Source organism: Physeter macrocephalus, chromosome 18 (assembly GCF_002837175.3).
Source record: "Physeter macrocephalus isolate SW-GA chromosome 18, ASM283717v5, whole genome shotgun sequence".
NCBI lineage: Eukaryota > Metazoa > Chordata > Mammalia > Artiodactyla > Physeteridae > Physeter > Physeter macrocephalus.
Genome location: NC_041231.1, coordinates 71,026,470 through 71,049,975, shown reverse-complemented (window position 1 = coordinate 71,049,975; position 23,506 = coordinate 71,026,470). Strand labels below are relative to the sequence as shown.

The 23,506-nt window shown below is 49.2% G+C and overlaps 1 protein-coding gene across 1 annotated transcript; it reads left to right on the top strand.

Annotated features, from left to right (window-relative positions):
* The first annotated feature begins 283 nt into the window (after positions 1 to 283).
* On the top strand, positions 284 to 21,358 carry BNIP5 (BCL2 interacting protein 5). Its single transcript, XM_024121726.1, has 12 exons — positions 284 to 354; positions 8,154 to 8,782; positions 10,102 to 10,221; positions 12,157 to 12,221; positions 12,457 to 12,697; positions 13,725 to 13,856; positions 15,039 to 15,097; positions 15,423 to 15,663; positions 16,530 to 16,661; positions 17,556 to 17,620; positions 19,005 to 19,247; positions 21,323 to 21,358. Exons 1-12 carry the CDS (start codon positions 284 to 286, stop codon positions 21,356 to 21,358), a joined length of 2,034 nt encoding a protein of 677 aa, XP_023977494.1.
* Positions 21,359 to 23,506: the final 2,148 nt, after the last annotated feature.

Genomic DNA, 23,506 nt, shown 5'->3' with positions numbered 1-23,506 from the left:
AATTGTTTTTTCCAGGGTAGCTGAGGTAAGCCTCCTATCTGTGGAGGAGCGGAGAGCAGCCCTGGGATAGGATGATGGGGCTGTAGCGGGTGGCCCCTGGATTGGCTGCCCATGAGCTCACCTCCTGGGACACAGGATATATATGGCTCTGACCAAAGCATCTTCTGAGACAGTCTGGAAACTGGCAGCACATTCTCCCTGGGAGAGCTGGTACTACTACCCCTCATTGGATACAACTTGCAGCAGACAGGGAGTCGTGCCTACACCTTGCTGGGAGTACCCAATGCAGAGCCCCCCGGTTGGGAAGTCCGGACAAAAAGTGCCCTGGGACAGGAGCGACTTTCATGGTCTGAGGTTGGTTGAATGATTGTCTCCCCTTTGAAGGCTGGAGTAGTGAGTAGGTATCTTGGGGTCCTGAAAGGAGGGTAGACCCTGAATCTAGTCCCAGTGCAGCTTCTAGCTTGCTATGCTTCAGTCTCTTCATCTCTAGAAAGATAGAAAATTCAATGATGTGATCTCAACCAGGTGTCATGCAAAGAGCTCTTAACTATCTTGGACACAGAAGCTCTGAACTCAAGTCCTAACTTAGCAATCCTGAGCAGGGAACTTCACTTCTCTGGGCCTCAGTTTCCTCATCTGTAGAACAGGGACAGCATTACATACCTCTCCTGCTCATTTCCCTAATGGAGACTGTAGAGGTCAAGTTATAGGCTTCATGTGAAGGTACATAGTAAAGGGAAACGTCACATAAATGGGGGCGTTGTTATTACCTATGGCTGGATTAAGATTTTATCATTTTAAGTTTCTTGGAAGCTAGCCCAAGGACAGGGAGATCTTATGAAAAGAGTTCTGGTGGCCTGCCGCTCTGACAGGGATTTGAGGGGGGATTATAACATTGCATGGTCTGTGGTCTTGCATAGAGGACAAGATGGGGTGAGAGCACAGACTCTAGTGCTGGATGGAGGGGAGCTGCGGTCATTTTTGGAGCTCTCCAGCTTTGTGTGTGATGACCCCACTGTCCCCGCAAGTCTGCCCCACTGCTGTATCATGGGGCCTGAAGTTCCACCATTAGGGAGTTCAATCTTTTGGGTTTCGAAAGATCCTCAAAAGATGCAAATCCCCAACATTTTGGAAAACAGGTACCAGGTGACGTGTGTTTGATGGTGACAATTGGATTGGGCAGATGGTACAAGTCCAGCCCTTTACATTGAGCTGTGGGTCGGCTCAGGCAGAGCCGACCCCCACGGGGCACCACGTGGCTGCTCAGATATCTCTGTGATCTGAAGCTTTGTGCAAAATCCCACTGGGCCCTGCTGTGGTCAGCCCGTGGCTGGAGCCCTCCGTCCCAGCCTGGCCTCACATTTTGAAGTGGACAAGGACCAGCTGGGGAGTTCCCAGAAACGGGTGCCCAGGCAGGAGATGGGTGCAGAAGCAATGTGATTTGAGGAACCACCTGGAGGAACCACCCGGAGGAACCACCCAGGTCATCGGGTGATGGGCTGGAACAGAGAGGACTCAGGGGGTGAGGTGACCTCTCCTCAGGGCGTGAGGGCCTGCTGCCAGCCGAGTCAGCTCAGTCTAAGGAGGATTGTCCTTAATTCCTGCTGGCTGACAGTGGAATGATTTGCCTTGAAGGGTGGTGAGTTCCCATTGCAGGAAGGGTTCCAACAGGGGATGCGAGTCTGCAAAGCAGTCCTACCCTACAGGAGGAGGGCTGGATACTTCTTAGGTCCCTTCCAACTCTAGGAACCTGCTAAGGACCCCACAAAGGAGAAGGAACACCTGAATTGTTCCCATCTAACACCAGGGAGCTGGGCGTGGGAGCAGGATGGGTCCGGTGTTGAGGGAAGAGTTGACCACCTTGTCCCCCACTCGAGTCCTGCCAGTGGAGATTGGAGGTGTCCTCCCAGGAGCGTGTGGCCTGTGGATGGGAGGCACACCATCGCGGGAGCCCAGGTGGAAGGCTTTGAGCTTGAACAGGCACTCACCCTTGGGGTTCTAAGTGTCCATGGGCTCACCTGTGTCGATGAAAAGTAAACGTGAGCTCAGGATCAGCCCTTGACCCTCTAGCCCATTGACTGGCTTCCAGCCCGAGAGTCTGTGAGCCCCGCCCTGTGTTTACAATCTTTGCCTCTGGGACACAGATTTCAATACCTGGGCACACGTGAATGTCCGACTCCATGCGTACAGGTCACGGCAGGCACGTGTGTGGACGTGGGTTCACACACGTGGGTTATCTCTGTCAGTGTGAAATAGCAGATTTGCTCACTTCTAAGTGTCTATGTGTGTGTGTGTGTGTGTGTGTGTGTGTGTGTGTGTGTGCTTATGGGAGGTCTCTCAGTGTGGGAGAAAGAATTTAGAATCCAGAGAAATGGATTCAAGCCCCAACTCTCTCCCCTTCCAGGCTGTGGGACCCTGGTCAAGTCTCTTAACCGGCAGACCCTTAATGCCCCACTGCCAGCCTGGCTCGTTGCCAGGGCTGTGGCCAAGTTGAATTGAGATCATGAAGATGAAGGAGGTGCTGGGTGTCATGTACCTGGTGAGCACATATCTGTGTATTGTATATTTTTTCCACAAACACTGAGAGCCTCCTAGGCAGTGTGGACACAGCAGAAACCAGGCAGGCTTGGGCCCTTTCTGTGGAACGTGGATCTAGAGAGGAAGGGCATTCAGCAAGTAAATACTCAGATAATTATTTCCTTCACACTTGGAGTAAGGGGAATTCCAGGGTGTTATGAGTCCTTGTAAGTTTACGGTATACATGAGCATGTTGCTGGGTCACATGAGTGTCTTAGCCTGTTTGGGCTGCGATCACAAACTATCATAGACTGGGTGGCTTATAAACAACAGAAATTTATTTCTCACTGTTCTGGAGGCTGGAAGTCCAAGACTCGGGCACCGACAGATTCAGTGTCTGGTGAGTGCTTCCTTGTTCAAAGACCAGGTCTCTCGGTGTCCTCACGTGGTGGAAGTGGCAAGACGGCACTTTGGGGGCCTCTTTTATAAGGGCACTAATCCCTTTCATGAGGGCTCTGCTCAAAAGACTTGATTATCCCAAAGGCCCCACCTCCTACTACCATCACACTGGGGATTAGGTTTCAACATATGAATTTGAGAGGGACACAAACATTCAGTCTACAGCAATGAGTGTCTGTGGGGGTGACTCTGGGTCCACACGCACTCTCCCTCGGAGTAACCAGCTGCTTATTGAGTATCTATTGTGTGAAGTCCAGTGCGGGGAGAAGGGGAGCGGCTAAATTCCTCTAGGAAATGGTGCAGAGCAGTTACAAAGTAACATGACAGGTGCATGAATTAGAGAATGGTGTACAGATGAGGTCAGGGTATAATTTAGAAAATAAACCCAAAATAGCAGCATGCTTGGGAAAAATTGGCAAACTCTCCGTGCCACAGTAACTTAAGGTCAGCTCTGTGAACTTTCTCTGGTGTTTTGCTGTGGTTACTTTTAAATACGTCACCAGTATACGTCATGTCTTATCAGAAGTCCTGTGATCTGAAGATCACTTGGGTATTTCTGAGCAGACTCGGACTTTGCCCTGAAATCCACTTTCTGCCAAGGCAATCAGCAAGTTTACAAGAGCAGCTGGGTTTCTATGCAGCTATGGTCTGCTGCTGTCTCCGGGTTACTGTCTGGAAGCATGGACCAGACAGGGTGGGATTTCCTGACAGGCAGGCAGAACTTGGGTGAAGTCCCAGGCAAAGCAGGGGCACAAAACAAGAAAACAGGAAGGAAAAAGAAAGACTTGCTTTGATGAATTCTAGATAGGCAGAGTTTTACAATCAGAAAGTCTGGAAAGACTTAATTTCAGCACACATACAATTTGTGTGCATGTGTATGTATGATGTGTGTGTGTGGGGGGTAATATTAAAACACAATCTTCTCAGGCTTAGAGACTTTAAAAGTCTGAGGACACGTTTGCCCCACAGAAGATCTTCCAGGGTGTCTCCCAGGGGGAGGGTAGGTTTGCCCTCCTAGGTCAGCCACACTCTCTCAATCCTGTGCTTAGTGTTGGAAGACAGAATCTTTGGAACATGACAGAGGAGGAGCGGCCAGGGGGGAAGGAGGAGAGTGGGTCTGAGCTCTGTCACAGCTTCCCAGAGAGGAAAGAGTTGCAGGAAGAAGTAAGAGGACGAGGTAGCAAACACTGCAGCACCTTGAGGGAGGATGAGGAATGGGAAGAGGTCACTGGATTAGGGTAGGAGGCCTTGGGAGATTCTGAAGTTTCTCTTCACTGGGGAAACACTCTAGGATGGCCAAGGTCACACATCACCCACACCGCCTCTCCCTGCCTCTGGGCTGGGAGCTGTTCTTCCTTCACCTTCCCCTGGGCTCAGAGCACTGTTGTTCCAGGGAGGGGGTGGCCAAAACAAGGCAGTTTTCTTGAAAAAAACATCACAAAAGAAAACCATTGCCAGGTGGAATTGTACTGATGCTCTGATTAGAAGTAGCAATGTGTCCTTTGAATGCAGTAGGAGGATGCTGCAACCATCAGCAATAGTGAAAACCGTTTCCATAACAATGACAGTTTTTCAAGAAATTACTGCACCTCTTTTCTCATTAGCTGGGGAAGGATGCTGTGCCCTCATTGCGGTGGGCCCCCTCGAGCCAAGTTAGCACAGGAAGAAAAGGGGCTGGTTTGGTGGTTCTCTTACTGAACAGCTTCTCTGCCAACCTCATCCAATTTGCCCTGATCACAGGAACATACGGAGTAAGCAAAGAGAACCTTGACACCATTCAGTGAATATTTCTTTCTTTTTCCTTTTTTCCTTTCTTTCTCTCTTTCTTTCTTTTCTTTTTCTTTTTTTTTTCTTTTTTCAGCTGTGGGGCTTGCAGGATCTTACTTGCCCCACCAGGGATCAAACCTGTGCCCTTGACTGTGAAATGTGGAGCCCTAACCACTGGACCACCAGAGAATTCCCTTAGTGAATATTTCTGGATCAGCTTACTTGGATCTTAAAATCAAATAGACCTTTGACCTAAACTTATCTTCTCTTAAGACCACGTGCTACTAAAGAGAGAGAGTAGGGACTTCCCTGGCGGTCCAGTGGTTAAGACTTCACCCTTCCACTGTAGGGGGCGTGAGTTCGAGCCCCGGTCGGGGAACTAAGATTCTGCATGCCTCACAGAGCACGGCCAAAAATAATAATAATAATAAAATAAAAAATAATAAAGAGAGAGAGTAGCTATCAGGGAAATAGAGCATTACTGTCATCACCACCTACTAACACCTCCACTCCCACCCATGTGAAGAACTGAACATTCTCTTTGAGGGCACAACCTGCATCTCGTTCCCTAGCACTGAGCAAACTTCCTGGTACATAGTGGGTGCCTATTAAAGGTTTGTTGAAAGAAATTAATGAGAAGAAAGAAAAATATTTTCTTCTATGATTTCTTTTCTTATACCACTTAATGCCACATTTTGGAAGCACAACCATAAGGCAGCCTCTGAGGCTTTCAAGAACATTAGTCAATTTCCAGATAAACTAGAGATGTGTGTTGCTAAAAGTTTTCATGTAACTCAAATGTTCCTTTAAGGAACATTAAACAACAAATAAAGCCTTCCAAATTGCCTGCTTCTTTGTTTTCTCATTTCCTCCAAGACTGTCCATGTGTGGACACTCAGCAGTGCCGGTGGTACCCACTGGCCTCTAGCCATCCTCCCTACCCTTCCTCCCAAGACCCATGTTAGAAGGAAGAAAGGCATCCTTGACTGTTACTGTCACCTTCAAATCTCTCTGTTATGTCCCTGTGCCTTTTCTTCCCTCTATTTATGTATCTTCCTCACATTCACATGGATCTCTGCACATCTGAAATCATAATTATAGGTTCTTATTTTTGCCTCTAAGCTAGACATAGTAATAGAGTACATTTTAAAGTAATGAATCAGTTGGTAAACACAGCAGATACGATATGAATACATAATACATAAATACTTAATACACTAAATAATAGTAAATGCATGATGAGGCTATAATTACAGATTAGAGTAGGCAATCCATAAATCTAAACTCCATAGGAATCTCTGGGAGCTCAGGACTGAGATTCAAAACATACTTTACTTTTCTTTTAACTTCCACCAAAGGGCAAAGGGTTTCTGAACAACTCTGGAAAAATTGGAAAGCCCCAGGTGTTTCAGATTAAAGACACACAAATCAAGTGAGCTGCCCACACCCCAGCCTACTTAAAAAGCTGCCCAGGAGGAGGTTGTTCTTTTGTCTTTTCCATGGGCAGCTGCTTCATTCTAGTTGGAAAACGGAAGGGCCCTGGCAGCTTTAAGATGGAACTGGTGCAAATTCATTTACTGTATGTTAACTACACATTCTTAGGTATTGTTCAGTTTACTAAATGTTTGTTATACATTTATTCCTTTGTTTAATAAGTACATCGTTCTAGGTACTCAGGATACAAGACCTAGCAAAACAGACAAAGGGGAGGGAGAGAGGCTCAGACAATAAACCACTAAACACGGAAAGATATGATACTGCCTAACATCGGGGGTGAGGTAAAGGGGGAGACGGTGTGCTAATGGGGGTGCAATGGGAGGGCCCTTATGGGAAGGTGACATTTGAGCAGAGCCCTGAAGGAAGTGAGGGAACAAACTGTAAGGTGGTCTAGAAAGAGGGAACAGCCAGGGTGAAGACCCAAGTTGGAGCAGGCCTGAGGGACAGCAAGCAGGACTGCATGAGGGGAGTGGAGTAAGTGAGTGAGTGAGAGGGGACGGGAGAGGTGATGGGGCCGGGTCACTGGGGCCTTGCTGGCCATTGTAAGGACTTAGACTTTGAGCCATTGGAGATAGGAGAGTGACAGGCTCTAACTTAATTTGTAAAAGCTCCCATGGCTACTGAGGGGAGAAGTTACTGTAAGGAGGACAAGGGTAGAGCAGGGAGATCAGTTAGGAGGTGACTGCAATAGTCCAGGTGAGCAGAGATGGGGCCTAGACCGGATGGTGGTGGAGGAGGAGGGGAGATGTGGTCGCGGCCAGGTGTGCTTTTTAAAAAAATTTATTTAATTAATTTATTTATTTTTGGCTGCGCTGGGTCTTCGTTGCTGCTCATGGGCTTTCTCTAGTTGTGACGAGCGGGGGCTGCTCTTCCTTGCGGTGTGCGGGCTTCTCATTGCGGTGGCTTCTCTTGTTGCGGAGCACGGGCTCTAGGTGCGTGGGCCTCAGTAGTGGCTCGCTGGCTCTAGAGCGCAGGCTCAGTAGTTGTGGTGCACGGGCTTAGTTGCTCCGCAGCATGTGGGATCTTCCTGGACCAGGGCTCGAACCTGTGTCCCCCTGCATTGGCAGGCAGATTCTCAACCACTGCGCCACCAGGGAAGCCCCGGGTGTGCTTTGAAAGTGGAGCCAACAGCCTCTGCTGATGGATCAGACGTGGGGAGCAAGAGAGAGAAAGGAGTTAGGGATGACTTCAAATGTTGGACCTGAGCAATTGGAAGAACAGAATTGCCGTTTACTGAGCTGTCTTGTGAAATATTCTTAACAGCCTGTGAGATAGGCAGGTAGGTCTCAGGCACATTTCAGATGAAGACACTGGGCCAGAAAAGCTGCAGGAGCTGCCCGCAGTCCCAAGGGGCAGGACGTGGCCTCTGGCTCCAGCTGTATTCATTTCCTATTGTTGCTGTCACAAAATACCACAAACTCTGTGGCTTTGGAATAACATGAATCAATTATCTTATGGTTCTGGAGGTCAGAAGTCCAAACTCAGGGAATTCCCTGGCCATCCGGTAGTTAGGACTCCGCACTTCCACTGCAGGGGGCCGGGGTTCCATCCCTGGTCAGGGTACAAAGATCCTGCAAGCTGTGCGGTGCAGCCAAAAAAAAAAAGAAGTCCAAAATCAGCCTCAATGGGCTAGAATCAAGGTGTTGGCAGGGCTGTGTTCCTCCTGGAGGCTCTGGGGGACTAGCTGTGAGACCTGGGGCCTGACCCCCTGTGGATCAGCTTCCTCCTCTGGGAAATGGGACAAGGGTAGCCCTTCCTCCCAGGGATGCTGAGGAATTTAAATGAGACAACAGCTTTGAGAGCTGATAGTACTCACATTAAGGGTAGGTTGGTTGGGCACATGGGTCAGCACTGCTAGCCCACCCGGCAGACTCTGAGGCCTCTTCTAAGGGAGTTGTCTGTTTTGGTTGCAGTGCAATGGAGCTGCCGCGGGGCCCAAGGAAGCCTCTGTCAGGGAGGAGAGCCAGGTCTCTGGACAGGCTGCAGAACCCCCAGAAGGATTCAGAGTCGTGGGACTGCCGGTGCATTTCCCTGCCCATCGACCCCTCCAGGAGGATGCTGCGCCGGACGGCCAGCGATGGGGCCGGATGTCCCAAGAGCCCAGCTCAGTCTGCGGAGTCTCGGGGCACCACGGCTGCAGCCCTCATCCCAGAGGATACCAGGGAGTTTCTCCCCAGTGAGCAGAGGCCTCCGCAGGACAGCAAGAAGGACAAGGCCCAGTGTTGGGCCCAGCAGGGATGGCTGAGGACCATGATGAACTTCTTATTTGGGACGGGCCCTGAGGAGCCCAAGGAAAAGACCAACAAGAGGGCCAAGGGGAAGGAGGGCCTCCCCGAGCCCGCAGAAACCCCCGAGACACTGGGCGAGCCAGCTCCCAGGAAGAAAGCCCACAGCAAGAAGGCCAGCCGCAAGAAACACGGTCACAAGAAACATGGTGCTGAGGAAACCAAGGGGACCCGAGATCAGGAGGCCAAAGGGCAGGAGGCCAAGATGGCTGGTGCCTCAGGCTGCGAGGAGGCTGATCTGGGCCCAGCAGCTGGGGGTGAGCAGACCATGCCCGTTTCTATGGTAACCCCACAGCCACCATCCCCCACCCCAAGGGCTAGGGTGCTCTGAGCTGGCTGCTCAAACCTCTCAACAGAGGGGGACTTGGAAGGTAGGGCCACTATCAGGAACAACACCACTTTTCTTTTTTTATAAGATTTTTAAAATATTTATTTTATTTATTATCATTTACTTTTGGCTGCGCTGGGTCTTCGTTGCTGCGTGAGAGCTTTCTCTAATTGTGGTGAGCGGGGGCTACTCTTCATTGGGGTGCGAGGGCTTCTCATTGCGGTGGCTTCTCTTGTTGCGGAGCACGGACTCTAGGCGCACAGGCTTCAGTAGTTGTGGCACACGGGCTTAGTTGCTCTGCGACATGTGGGATCTTCCCGGAGCAGGGCATGAACCCGTGTCCCCCTGCATTGGCAGGCAGATTCTTAACCACTGCACCACCAGGGAAGCCCAGCACCACTTCTCTGAGGCAGAGCAGCACCGTGGCTGAGAACTTGAGGTCAAACCCCAGTTCCACCACTCGCTGGCTGTGTGACCTGGGGCTGGCGACTTTCCTCTCTGAGCCTCCATTTTTTTTTCCCCTTGATACAATGGAGATTAGAACAGTTGCCATCTCGGGGCGGGGGTCCATGGCCCAGAGCTGACACATGGGAAGTGCTTCATAAGTGGCAAATGTTATTGTTAAGTACTCTGGTTTGAGGAGCACGGACCAGGGAGAAATAGGAAGACAGAGGGGAATCAAGGAGGGAAGCCCTACCCTCCAACACTAGTTTACATGTGAGGACTGGAGGTGGGTGACAGGGAAATAGAAACAGCTGGCTGCTGGGGTGCAGGTTCTAGACTTGGCTCCATCAGGAATAAACTTGCTGCGTGACCTTGAGCAAGTTGCTGTCCCTCTCTGGAACCTTTGATTCTCGTTTGTAAAATGAAGGAGCTGTTCCCCAAGGTGCCTTCCTTTTCTGACGCTTAGCATCCTGGAGTTGAATGTCCCACAGGCTGCTGGAGGAAGATGAAGCTTTGCCCTATAGGACTCAAAACTCACCATGTTTTTAATGGGGGAGAAGGGACTCAAGGAAGATCCAAGATATTTTGGGGGTTGGGGGAAGGATGTCTGGGCAGAGGCAGCCTCTTTTCAAATGGAAACCTTGGTGGGTGTCTGATTTTTTTTTGGTTAAGCCTAGAGCTGCTCCAGCAGTCCCTGTCCTGCTGTGAATTCTATGCTGTTTTATTGTGTTGATTAACAAAGTTGGAAGAATGTCACTGACACCCACACACTGCCCCACTCACTTGGTTTCATCTTTGTTACAGGAAGGGAAGTTTCTGACCTCCGCCAGTTCTTGCTCCTTGAAGGTGGAGGTGCTGGAGTCCGGAAGGTTTCTTCCCAAGCCACAGGTCACCAGTGGGAAGAGGAGCTCGGAAAGCCTGACAGTGAGTCAGAATCTTCTTAGTGCCCTCTTTGCCTGCAGCTGGGGCAGCTGTTAGCAAACGAGATGGAATGCTCCTGATGCCTGCTTAGACCCTGGATGCTTAGACCTCTCACAATATGTGTGCTGATCTCGCCCCTTCTGGTGCTTCTGGTCACATTTACATTAGAGTTTCACAGAAGGGAGTCTCAGGAATTAGACTGGCTGCTGGCAAATACTCCTGCCTTGTGTGTTGAGCATGGGACTTTTTTTTTTTTAGTCATTTTAAACTTATAGAAGGAATATATACGTATATATACATACACATATATATACATATATATTTAAATATAGAAAAGAGTGGAAAGAGTAGTTCTATGCACACTCATATGCTCACAATTGTTAACAGTTGGCCATATTTGCTTCGTGTGTGTATAATTTTGTTGCTGAACCATTTTAAGTAAAATGATGCTTCAACCTTAAATCTTAAGCACATATTTGCAAGAAATAAGAACAGTCTCATACACAACCATAGTCTTGTTATTGCCCCTAATAAAAGAAATAATGCTGTATTAATCTAATTCCCTACAAAGAATGGGCATATTTTATTTTACTTTATATTTTATTTTTATTTATTTATTTTTAAATGAATTAGTTTATTTACTTATTTTTGGCTGTGTTGGGTCTTCGTTGCTGTGCGTGAGCTTCCTCTAGTTGCGGCGAGCAGGGGCTACTCTTTGTTGCGGTTTGCGGGCTTCTCATTGCGGTGGCTTCTCTTGTTGCAGAGCACGGGCTCTAGGTGCACGGGCTTCAGTAGTTGTGGCACGCAGGCTCCAAACTTGTGGCTCGCAGGTTCTAGAACACAGGCTCAGTAGTTGTGGCTCACGGGCTTAGTTGCTCTGCGGCATGTGGGATCTTCCCGGACCAGGGCTCAAACCTGTATCCCCTGCGTTGGCAGGCGGATTCTTAACCACTGTGCCACCAGCGAAGTCCCAAGAATGGGCATATTTTAAATGATATGAAATGGAGAAGCTATGCATCTGTCAAAGAATAGCAAAAAGGCATTTAATTGGTTATTTTGCAGGATAATTGTTTTCTCACATGAGAGGGAGCTGTCTGGTAGACTGAGTCAAAGTACAAAAGCCTAACAGGATTTAGAAATGAGAGAGAAGAGAGGGGTGAAAAAACCTGCAGATAGCCAGGGAAGAGGGAATCTTGTTTGCACCTTCTTTTGTGTAAACTGATCAGCTGGCAACTAAGCAGATGCTCCTTTGGGCACATTGTCTTTGGGTAGGTCGACTGGAATATCAAAGAAAACCATTTATGTTGTTTGGGCTTCTCTGTAAAGCCTTGGCAGTGTAGTTGGGGCACCAACGGGGCAGGCTACCTGTGTCATGCCTGCTGGAGTGCCTCTGTCCAGCTTAGTTAGGCCTGGTCTCCATCATTTCCCCTGCTGGAATTTTGTAGGTTGGATCAACATTAGCCTTGCAGAGTATTTCCAAGCACAGTCTCTCATTTGATGGCCTGACAGCCTTCTGAGGGAACCAGGATGGGGATTATGATCCACACTTCACAGAGGAAGAGATGAAGGCCCAGAGAGGTTAAGAGACTTACCCAAGGTCACACAGCTTGTCAAACCCCAAGTAGATATGCACAGATCTGCAATGTTCAAAGGAAATCATGGGGCACAAGTTGAATGCTTGAAGGACTGACTTGAAACTTCCTGCATAAAATTTAATGCTTTGGCCTAGTACCCTTCGCCTGTGGATCTTCCAAGCCTCTCTCAGAAGGACCAGCCCCTGGAATGTGGTGCTTCTCTCACACCCCACCTTCCGTGCTAAAGGAGTTGTTTTAAGAGGACCCTGAAGGCCCAAGTTGGTCTCAGAACTCCAAGGCAGTCATTAGAAAGAATTCTCTGTGCATCTAGAAAGATTAACTGGGTGCATTTGTTTTCTTCCAGAGGATACCATCATCCAGAAGATAGTGGAATTGCTCCAAAAAGTGGGAGACCAGTGGGAAGAAGAGGTGAGGGGTGAAGTGTCTGCACAGATGCACAGGGGCCTGCTGCCTTCCCCTCCTCCTCCTTGCTCAAGCCCCACCTGTCCTTCTGGGCCTCAGTGTTCCCCTGCTCCAGGCTCTGTCACCTCCCTTGCCTGGGGCCACCCTAAAGCCCTTGGTTGCTCCTCAGTTGCTTCTTGGGGAGCTTTCCCCTCTCCTCAAGGTCAGGGGCCTGACTCAGTTTCTCTCGTCTCCCCCACAGCAGCGTCAAGCCCCTCAGCCAGAGGTGGCTCCTCAAAACCCAGCACCAGTCTTCAGGAAGAAACCTCAAGAGAGAAAGTCTAGCCTCAAGAAATCCTTTTCTCATAAAAAATATGGTTCTGAGGAGCCCAAGAGAGCACGGACTGCAGATGTTTCCAGCCCAGAGTCCCGGCCGCCCAAGAGGCCCATCTTTCTGCCCCTGTGTGTTGGTGGCCATCGGCCCTCCAGCTCCAGCAGCCCAGGTGAGCAGGCTCACAGTTACCACAGCAACACTGCAGCTGCCTACTGCGCTGGAACCTTCCCCAAGGCTTGCACTGGCCATTTTCAGAGCTGCCATCCCAGTTCTGACGTTTGGTCTGCCCTGAGCAGCGTGGGGTGGGCAAAAGGGATACCGCCACGCACGAAGCCTCACTGTCTAGGCAACCCAGCTAAGCCCCTGGTGGAAATTGTGTTCAGGGATTTCCCCCAACTATCCTCATCTCTCCGTAGCCTCAGCTTCCACACCTTGGCAGGGGGTAGCATGTGCAGGAAGGAACTGGAGCCTGGGAGGCAGGAGACCTGGGTTCTGGGCTCCATCTCTGTAACTCAGTCTCCTTGCCTGTAAAATGAGACACTTCCCTGCTGTGTATCTATATGCAATCAGTCCTCATTTCATGAATCACATCTTATTATCCTCATTTCACAGACCAGGGAACTGAGGCTTAGGGAGGTAAAACAATGTGTTTGTGGTCACATGGCCCATCAGTGATGGAGCCAGAGCTACAGGGAGAAAGGGTCAGCCTGGGTGTCAGGGAGGAACAGCCCAGCAGGTCATCTTGGCCAGGAGAATGTATACTTTAAAAAGGAGAAGGCAATGTTTAACACCAAAGAGTGGATCCCCAGTGGTGGGATTTCAGGCCACAAGGGGAGGTATTTTCATGTAGGGGGATCCTGGCTGTGATGAGTTTAATACATGCCAGGGCATCAGGCATTTACTCTCCAATTCATGGATCAAGTCAAGATGGTGGAGGGATGAGGTCTCCAGGGGAGGGAGGAGAGGGGAGCAAAGCCCAGGAAAGGCAACTGTATGAAAGTGCAAAGGGATGAGGGAGGAGCCACGGCCCTGCCCAGCAGCTCCCCACCACCCCGCCCAGCAGCTCCCCACCACCCCAGCAAGGCCTTTGCATGCACTAGCCACAGAGTGCACTTTGGAGTCTCTGCTGACTTCTGTGCATTAGCTAATACCCTCAGACTGATTAAGCTCACTCACCATTTCCTCTTGCTTCTCAGGTGTGGAAGAACCTGAAGTCCAAGAGGCTCTGTCTACAGACGGTGGGGATCCAAGTCCCTTCGAGCTTTCCAACCCAGCAGGAAGCCGGGGACCCGAAGAGGACCTGCAGCTGGACAGAGCCTCGGAATTCAGTCAGTACCCCTCTCCTTTTCTCAGAGGCCCCTTGGAAGATGTCTGGTCTGACCCCTCTACTTGCAGAAGAGAAACTGAACCAGAGAGAGGCAGTGACCTGTCCTTACCTGCCTCTGAGTGAAGCAGGCTGGGGAGGCCGCTCAGGGTCCAGAGCACAGGCCCCTAGCCGGGCTGCTGTTACTCTGTCTGAGCCTCAGCTGTAAAACCACAACAGTGATAACATCTTCCTTGGTGAGGCCAACATAAGGCGATACAAGGAAAGCATCGGCCCTTGGCAAGGGCTCGATAGATGGTACGATCTTTGGGCCTGGATTCAAATTTGGGCTCTGACCTCTCCAGCTGTGTGATCTTGGACAAGCTACTTCATATCTGGTCTCAGTTTCCTCATCTGTAAAATGGGGATAATAATAGTACCTACTCTCTAGAGTTGTTGGAGGCTCTAAATGAATTAATGATGATAATGCATTTAGAGCAGTACCCATGAGCAGCTAATAAATGTCAGCTGCCATTTATTGTGACTATTAGTGTTGTTGTCATGTAGCCCAGCTTGAGAACATAGCCTCAGGAGAAGTAAAGAGGATAGGAAAGGGGGTAGGGGCCTTAGGAGAGAAGCTGAACCAGTGGTAGCTGCCATCACTATTATTATTATTTTATCATTGGCAGAGCCGAGCCTAAGATCATATAATCACTGTCAGTTCTGTGTGTCTGAAGATCCGCTTCCCCTACCTTCCCCATTCTGCCTTGTTTGCTTTTCACAGAAAATGTGCCTTGAAGGGAAATTGAGAAGGGCCCTTGTTCTACCTAGAAGAGGAGGAAAGAGCGGGGTGAGGGGACTTGTGGGGACCAGGCCTTCCCTTATGGTCTTGAGACACCTTCTCCTGGAGGCAGGGGCCTCGGCTGTTTCCTGCACCTAACAAGGCACATCTAGGCCCTTCCTCAGTGGTGAATGAATAAGCGAATACGTTCCCATGAAGCCAGCTCTGCCCGCAGGTTACCTCTGAGGAATCTGTGGTCCCCATGGGTTGGGCCTGAGACAACCTTAAAGGCAAGCTCATTAGCACCCCACCCTGGAGACCTGTGAGAATCATCCAGGGAGCCATTGGGCCTTAGGAAATGAAGACTGACCATAGGAAAGCTTTTCTCAACACTCAAGTGTGAGCAACCACTTTGTTCTTTTTTAGAATTTATACAGAAGATCATTGACCTACTCCAAGATGCAGAGGAGCAGGGGGGAGACAAGGTGAGGAAGACATTCCCCATGTAGACCCTGACCCTCACTATGGACACCCCTACCCCTACCTGGCACAATAACTTCCCTGCCCCTCCCCCAATTCTACATCTTGCCAGGGCCTGGCTCCAGTCTCTCCTTCCCAGAGCCTCCTCTGACCGCTGCAGGCTGTACTTGTTTCCCCAGCTCTGAGCACCAATCACCCTTCTCCCCCGGCCACACCCTCTGGTCCATAGTGGGTCTCTGTTTGTTTCAGGTGATGGTCTCTTTCCTCCGCTCACTTGTAACCTCCTCAGAGTAAGGGACCCTGACTCAGTTTCTCTTATCTCTCCCACAGCAATTTCAAGCCCAGGAGCCAGAAGTGGCTGTAGGAAACCTGGCCCCAACCTCCAGGAAGAAATCACAAGAGAAAAAGTCCAGTTTTATGAAAGCCTTTTCTCATAAGAAACATGGCTTCAAGGAGCCCAAGAGAGGGGGTGCTGCAGGTGCTGCCAGCCCAGACTCCCGGCCGCCGAAGAGGCCCAGCTTTCTGCCTCTGTGTGTTGGTGGCCATCGGCCCTCTATCTCCAGCAACGCTGGTGAGCAGGGCTGGGTTGCCATGGTAACAGAGGCTGCCTCTGGCCCTGAGGCTTCTCCAGGGCAGGGTCGGCCAGCTGCTTGGTGTCCTGTGCAGTCTTGACTTTCACTCTCTGCTCTGAGCAGAGTAGGGAGGTGTGGGAGGGCTGTGGAGAGGAGAAAGGGGCCGGTTGCTGCCAGGACCCACCCCTATGACACACACCTTCCCTCCCCACCACCATAAACACCTGAAAACAAATGTGGTATGAGAGCAGTGCATCTGTTCCTCAGATACCTGCATCAGAATTACCTGGAAAGCTCATAGAAAAACAGAAACCCAGGTTAGGTGAAGTAGGATATGGCCTGGGCCTCTGTTTTTTCATGACACCGAACTATGAGGACCACTGGTGTACAACAATTCTCCTGACAATTACGGAGTGCCTGCTGCCTGCCACGTTCACACATATTATCTCATTTAACACCCCCACTCACAACCCTGTGAGGTCAGTCCTGTTACTCCCATTTGACAGATGGAGAAAGTGAGGTTCAGACAGGCTAAGTGACTTGGCAAAGGCTCACAGAGTTAAAGGGGAAGTGGGCTCACTTGGTGGGACCTGTTGGTAGGCCTGCTTGTTTTCCTCCCAGACTATAAGGAGGCAAAGGGGGTGGTTGGAAGAAAGAATGAGATTTCTGGAGGCGCAAAAAAGCACTGTGAACTCCTCTGAGGCAGGTCCAGTGGGGCTGGGGGTTCCCAAGGAGCCTGGGAAACCAGGACCCTTCTCAAGCCAGAGCCTTTGGACAGCTTCTTGTCAGAACCTGGGTTCAGTGATGTGCTGCTGGATTTGAGACAGGTGCAAACACACTCACACCAACTCCTCTTTGCCCTCAGATCCAGAGGATCTGGAGTTCCAGGAGTCCTCACCTGCAGAAGGGGGGCCAGTTGGATCCTCAGAAGCACCCTCCCAGGCCAGAAGCCACAAGCCAGAAGCAGGACCTCAGCCGGATGGAGCAAATGAATCTAGTTAGTGCCACCCTGCTCTCTCCTGGGACAGCTGACCCGGGGCTTCCCTTTTGCATGGATTTCACAGCCTGAATCCTAGTAGCGAACTGGGAAGACAGCTGACAAGTACCCCAAGAGACTCTAGAAGGGCAGAGAAGAGACAGTGTTGGCCTTTGAACAGGCGCTGGTGGGGCAGAGTTGCAGGTGGACAAACTTCTTCAGGTAGAGAATACCTGTCCATTCTGTGGGATGTAATTTCACCCCCACCACATGCCATTGCTTTGCCTGAATGTTTCATATAAAATTCCTATCTTGCTCTGGGTGTCATAACCAGTGGTGCACTGGCAAACAAACTCTGGGTAAGGGCGGGGGGATGGGGGAAGCCCTGATTTGTAGCATTTGCAGATTTCTGTGGTATAAAATTCCCACCACGGCCAAATTCAAGCTGCTGACAGTTTATAACAACAGGTCCACAAAGGTCCTGAGTATTTACAATTAACTCTTGGTGCAAGCAGCCACCTGCACATTGCTGTTTATAGCCCAGGCTGATGGTACATTCCTGTTGCATCAGTAGCCATGGCATTTGCCCTCCCTGCATTCTGATGAGTTGCTCCTGGTCCCAGCTCCCATTCCTGACTACTCTGTAGCCTGGATAAGGTCTCAGTTTCCCCATCTGTCAGAATGGAGCTGAATGTGATGACGGGTGAGGCTCGGCAGGCCGAATTGCCTTCTATTTCTATACAGCTAACCAAAACAAAGCTCGCATGCTCCAGCCCTAGTTTAGGAGAAGATTTTTCTTTGCCGTTCAAATCTAATCTGTGTACTGTGTTTTAAAGACAAAATACTTCTGCGATCGATGGATGGGTTATTACAGAACATGTCAATAATCCCTCAATCCTTCTTTATTTTCCTTAGAGGAGCTGATCATCCAGAAGCTGGTGGCCCTTCTCCAAGAAGTGGATGGCCAGTTGGGGGAGCAGGTGAGGATTGCTCAGTCTCCCCAAGGACTGAACCCAATTTCAGTACCCATCTTTGCATCTGGGTGACCGTGGTAGGCCCCTTAACCTCTATGAGCCTCTGTTTTCTCTTTTGCAAAATGGGGGATAAATACCTACTTGCCAAGGTTAGTGCATATGTAGAAAATGCCAGACACATAGCAGATGAGATCAATGTTAACTTAAGAATAATATAAACCTATGTGGCTTCCCCTGCCAGCCGGGACCTCCGGCAGTCCAAATGCTCCTTGAAGTTCAGTTCATGAGCCACCTCCCAGGAAGCCTCCTTCCCTGAGTCCCTCTCATCTCGCCCTCTGCTATCTGCCTGTCACTCTGTTTTGGCACGCACTTCAGTAATTATAACGTCTCCAATTCTTTCAGACTTTTATTAGAGTTTCTTCCCTTGCTAGGTAGAGTGTAACATAAGGTTCCCTGCCTTTGAAAACCTCCCAGACTACTTGGAGAGACAGACGCAGATCACATATGAAGAGGAGTTAGGTGCGGGCACAAGTCAGAGATGAGTAATCAGTGTAGCTGACCTGGTTAGTGCCTCTCCTTACCACCACAGAACACCTGGCCCAGCTCCCAACTGCCAGTACCTGCATCCCTTTGCCTGAGGACTGGCCCCCAGAGCCATTTACCACCCACAGGTTAGGCCAGAATGAGCATTCTCCACCTCCCCAGGAGCAGCCCTCAACCACTGTCTGATGCGAGCTGGTGTACACATACCCCAGCTCCCTTATCCCTTTGAGGGATAACTCTGTGGTGTGTGTTCTTCGAGGGTTCCCAAAGTACCCCGAGGGGATCAGGCTCAGCTGCCAGCCTGAGTGAGATGCCTTCCCATTCTTGCCCCGGGTCTCCATTCCCCCATCTGTGTTTGCCAGGATCATCTGAGAGTCCTGGTCTCTGGGTCTGTCTCTGGGGGGAACTCAACCTAAGACATTTAGGGATTAAAGAGGAGGAGGCTTAGGGTGGGAACTAAAATTCATCCAACATCCACTTTGCACAAAACATTAAACTATCTCACTTAATCTCCTCCCCCCAACGACAGTGTTGGGGAGGCACATATTATTACCCCCATTTTACACATGAGAGGTCACACAGCTAGTAAATGCTCTTTAAGCATATGTTATCTGAATCCAAAGACCTGCATTTTTTTTTTTTCCCCATTTTGTTCTGCTGGTGGAGCTGTACCTTGCAGAACAGATTCTGAGAGGCTAGGGATGGTGGATGAATTTAACAAGGGATGCTTGTCCCAGGGACAATGAGACACCCAGCCTGGCTGCATGGAGTTGGGGGAGGGAGATGCTGGGGGGGAGGGGGCTCCCTGCTGGCAACACTGATGGCCTGCCTTCATTTCTGCTTCCAGATCAGGCAACACCCCAGCTTTAAGAAGTTTTTTTACAAGCTCTCAGACTCTTCCCTCAGAGAGCTCGTAGCCACCCTGGGCACCCAGGAGGCCCACTCCACGGAGCCCAAGAGACCCCACCCATTTGTCTTTGGCTTGGCTAACAAATGTGCTGGCAGCAATTACCAAGCCGTCCTCAGCCTCACGGGCCTACACTACAGGCGACCCAGTTTTAGCCAGTTCCCATACAGGGAAGACCAGCAGGTGAGAAAGGGCAATATGGCACGAGGGGCCACAGACTCACAATCACAGGGATCTGCTTACTGTCCACTCCCCTCCCCTGCTTACTTCAGGACTTCTGGGGTCCAGCTCAAATGCCACCACCTTGCCAAGGCCTTCTGAGACAATTCTACACCACAGCAGCCTCTTTATTTTCCAACCCCCGCCCTCTTTACCTGCTAATTAGCTAATCAGCATCTTCTTTATTTGGCTCTGGTCTCCAACTGGGTGTGCATTTTCACACTTCTTGACATCAGTATGGGATATTGGACCAGGTGCTATCTTAGCTCGCCCTCTTATTATTTCATGGGTTGTGCTGCTTGGCTTTCCAATTGAGACTGTTGTAAAATTTAGAGAACAAAGTAAAGTAAGATTACATATCAAATAAGGTAGGTGAGAAGGATCCCTGGGGCTGTTTGGTTCTGGAAGGCTTCCTGGAGGCCATTCTTCACTGACCTTGCCTTGATTGATTAATTAAGAATAGCCTCGTTTTGAATTATGGTTTTCTCAGGGTATATGCCCAGTAGTGCAGGACAGGTGTAAAGACGCAGATGTAGAGAGTGGACTTGAGGACACGGGGAGGGGGGAGGGTAAGCTGGGACAAGTGAGAGAGTGGCATGGACATATATACACTGCCAAATGTAAAATAGATAGCTAGTGGGAAGCAGCTGCATAGCACAGGGAGAAGAGCTTGGTGCTTTGTGACCACCTAGAGGGGTGGGATAGGGAGGGTGGGAGGGAGGGGATATGGAGATATATGTATACATATAGCTGATTCACTTTGTTATACGCAGAAATTAACACAACATTGTAAAGCAATTATACTGTACTAAAGATGTTAAAAAAAAAAGAAAAAGCATAGCCTCTCCCCTACCATCACTCAAGCTTTTTTTTTTTTTGGCATAGGGGGATCTTAGTTCCCCGACCAGGGATCGAACCTATGCCCCCTGCAGTGGCAGCTTGGAGTCCTAACCACTGGACCGCCAGGGAATTCCCCATCACTCACTCTTTTGACTGGTTTCATGCTTTTCCTAATAATCCCCCCTTCCCTGAGGCTGTAGGATGGTTCCTGTAGAGATAAAGCTTAACACGGATTTTTTTTTAATCTGAATTTTCTGTTGGACTCTGATAGAGATCTCCCCACTCTTTTCAAATTCTCTTAAGATGACCTGCTTGCAAACATTTGACCAGATCTATAGTGCAGAAACTACTGAGTGAAGTTGTGATTTTAAAGGAATGAAATGTCCTATTGGTGTTGGACACATAGGACCAGAACTTCTATATCCAAATTGTCCCCTGGGAAACCAGACCTTTATTGCAATGATGTCACCATCATGCAAACCCTTTGTCTTCTCCTCCTGGAATTACCTTTAGAAGCCATGTGATAAGGCTCTCAAGAAAGCTGGTCTTATTTCATGATACTTTTACCTCATCATTCGAATGGTTTTCCTAGTGGAAACTCCTCATGACCTTAGACCTCTCTTTTCTCAGACTCACTGTCTTCTCCCGGAGGATAGGGATAATTTGCCCTCTAAGGTGGGTTAGGTAATAGCTGATGGAGTGATCTGAGTTCTTTGTGAAAGATATTATAGAAACATCAATTCTGACATCCTCAGTAGCCCTAACTCCATCTGCTGGTTTTACTAGCCATTCATTCATTTATTTATTCAACCAATAGACATTCAGAGCTTCCTATGAGCCCAACTGTGCAAGATGCTATGAGAGCCTGTGGAAGGTTCTGCTAGTGGAAAAGGATAGAATGTTTACTGGTGACAAAATTAAATGTCAATTAAATGCCAAATTAGCACTAACTGAGGTCAATAAAGCAAGTTGGTTCCGGGAGCCTTCCAGGAAGTAGCAGGCATTGATTTTGACCTTTGAGGATGGAGAAGCTATAGACGGGGAGAAAGGACCAGGAGGACACTGCAGGCAGGAGGTACTGTGTGAGCAAAGACCCAGAGGTGGGAGCTAGTGGGTTAATGAGAAGTCTGTTGTTATCAGGGTGGGACCCATATATAATTGGGCTATGGCTAAGACCTGTGTTCTTTTTCTCCTCCCAGAACGACACAAATCCTCAGAGCCAGAGTCCAGATTGAAAGCTATGCTTTGCACTCAAGTTCCCTGAATTATCCAAACATCAGCGGCTTTAGCCAGGAAACCCTGAAGATGTCCCAATCCAGTGCTTCACAGACATGACTGAAGGCAAGAGTGGGCAGCCATTCTGCATCCTTGCACCGTTGTGAGCTTATCTCAGTGGAGAATGCGGAAATGTTCTTCCACCAAGCTGGAGGCAGAGGCCATGGGGGGAAATAACACTGGACTGGGAGTTAGGAGACCAGGACTCTACCTGCCCACCTGCCCCAAACTTGCTGCAAGACCCTGTCCATGTCCCATGTTCCCTCTCCTCTCCAGACCTTGGATTCTGGGCTGGATTAGTGACCCATCAGATCTCTTCTGGCTCTATTATGCTGAAGTCTCTCTAAAGAGAGGTAGTAAGTGCTTTCACTCTGTGGCTAAATATACCCACCCCACAGAGCTGGAGGCAATCTTTAAGTACTGACCAAATGAATGAATGGGGGGAACTCCTGAGATCTAGGCAATTTTGCCAGGCATTCTCTGGGAGGCCTTGGTCCTCAACTGGAATTGTGCAACCAGTGGTTCTATCTCTAAACTGGGAGCTAGGGAGGAAAGGGGGGAGCTACCTCAGCAGGCATTGGTCCGGAGCATTGGACCGGGAATCAAGGCCTTTGCATTCTGGGGCCAACCCCAGTGTGTAGTGCCAACTTATGTGCCCGCATTTTTTTTTATCATGTGTTTTCTTGATCCAACAGGGCTGAAAATATGCCTATATCATGTAGAAGGCCTGTTGATACTTTTTTCAGATGTTGGTTTTAAATGTCTTAGTTTTAAAAATAAATTTTTGTTTAATCTCTCACCAGAATGTCCACATGCACTTAACAGATGGGCATCTATGTTTAACACATAATTTATTCAGTTGGCTGCACTGTAGGTGTCATTCAGATATGCTTGTTTGGAAGACCAGGAAGTGTTCTGGCCTCAGGGACACCTCCTGATTTCAAAGCACAGTGACTGGCACATCAAAAAACAACTCATTAGTGTTGTTGTTTTTGTTATTGTTGTTGTTGTTTTTAAGGCATAAAAAAGGAGAAAGGAACTATTAGGGTTGCCAAATTTAGCGAAGAAAAATATGGGTGGCCCAGTTAAATTTGAATTTCAGATATACAACAAATAATTGCAATGCTGGGGGCACACTTACACTAGGTAATTATTCGCTGTTTATCTAAAATTAAAATTTAACAGGGTATCCTGTATTTTTTCTGGCAACCCTGGAACTAATGCAAGAACAATTCTCTAATTACCTCAGAGCATCTGGGCCCTAAATACAGGCTTTGAGTTAAAACAATAGTTAACATTATATTCAATCCTCCCTTGCACACCAGGGAATAAGTGTTCCTGAGTTGTACAAGGTTGAAATCCTCCCTCGCCTGGCTCACATGTCTCAGGGCCTCTGGGCACATAGTCACCTGCAAACAGCAAGACCTTCCTGGGGAAAAGGACTGCAGCCAGCAGGGCTGCTCCACGTAACTCCCGGGTGCTTCCCTTGACTGGTCTGGGCCGCAGAATTGGAGAAGGCAGAGGGTACAAGAACACCTGAGATCTGATCCTTCTCAGGCTTCTCAAAGGTGCACTTAGGTTCCTCCAGGTAGAACCATCTGAAGGGCGCTTGTGTGGACTCTTGTTCCCTGACATGGTCCTGTTAAATGTAGCTTCCACCCAGGCCTCTGTGCCATAGCCTCCCACCCACCAAGGGTTAAATTTGCAAGTGTCCTTCTCAAGGGCCACAGTTCAGGGCTGTCTTCCACCCAGTCCACCGGGGTTTGCATTCTAGGATTTGTTAAGCAAATGCATCTGAGGCCTGTGGGCAGCCCAGGCTTCCTTACTGGGTCCGGCTGGAGCTAGAGGTTATCCACACTCTGGGAAGCAGTGAGTTATACATATATATATTTTTCTTTTCTGGACAGGCTGGAAAAATTGAGGTTAAAGATGTCTTTCTTTTTTTTAAAAAATAAATTTATTTATTTATATGTGGCTGCATTGGGTCTTCATTGCTGCATGCAGGCTTTCTCTAGTTGCAGCGAGCAGGGGCTACTCTTCGTTGCGGCGCGCGGGCTTCTCGTTGCAGTGGCTTCTCTTGTTGCGGAGCACAGGCTCTAGGCTCATGG

Bases quoted from the DNA above. Each gene is read 5' to 3' on its own strand.
- BNIP5 (XM_024121726.1), top strand. From the start codon at position 284: ATGCAGAGCCCCCCGGTTGGGAAGTCCGGACAAAAAGTGCCCTGGGAC. The intron at 8,783-10,101 runs GTGAGCAGACCA...TCTTTGTTACAG, and splicing joins TCTGGGCCCAGCAGCTGGGG to GAAGGGAAGTTTCTGACCTC. The intron at 15,664-16,529 runs GTGAGCAGGGCT...CTTTGCCCTCAG, and splicing joins CTCTATCTCCAGCAACGCTG to ATCCAGAGGATCTGGAGTTC.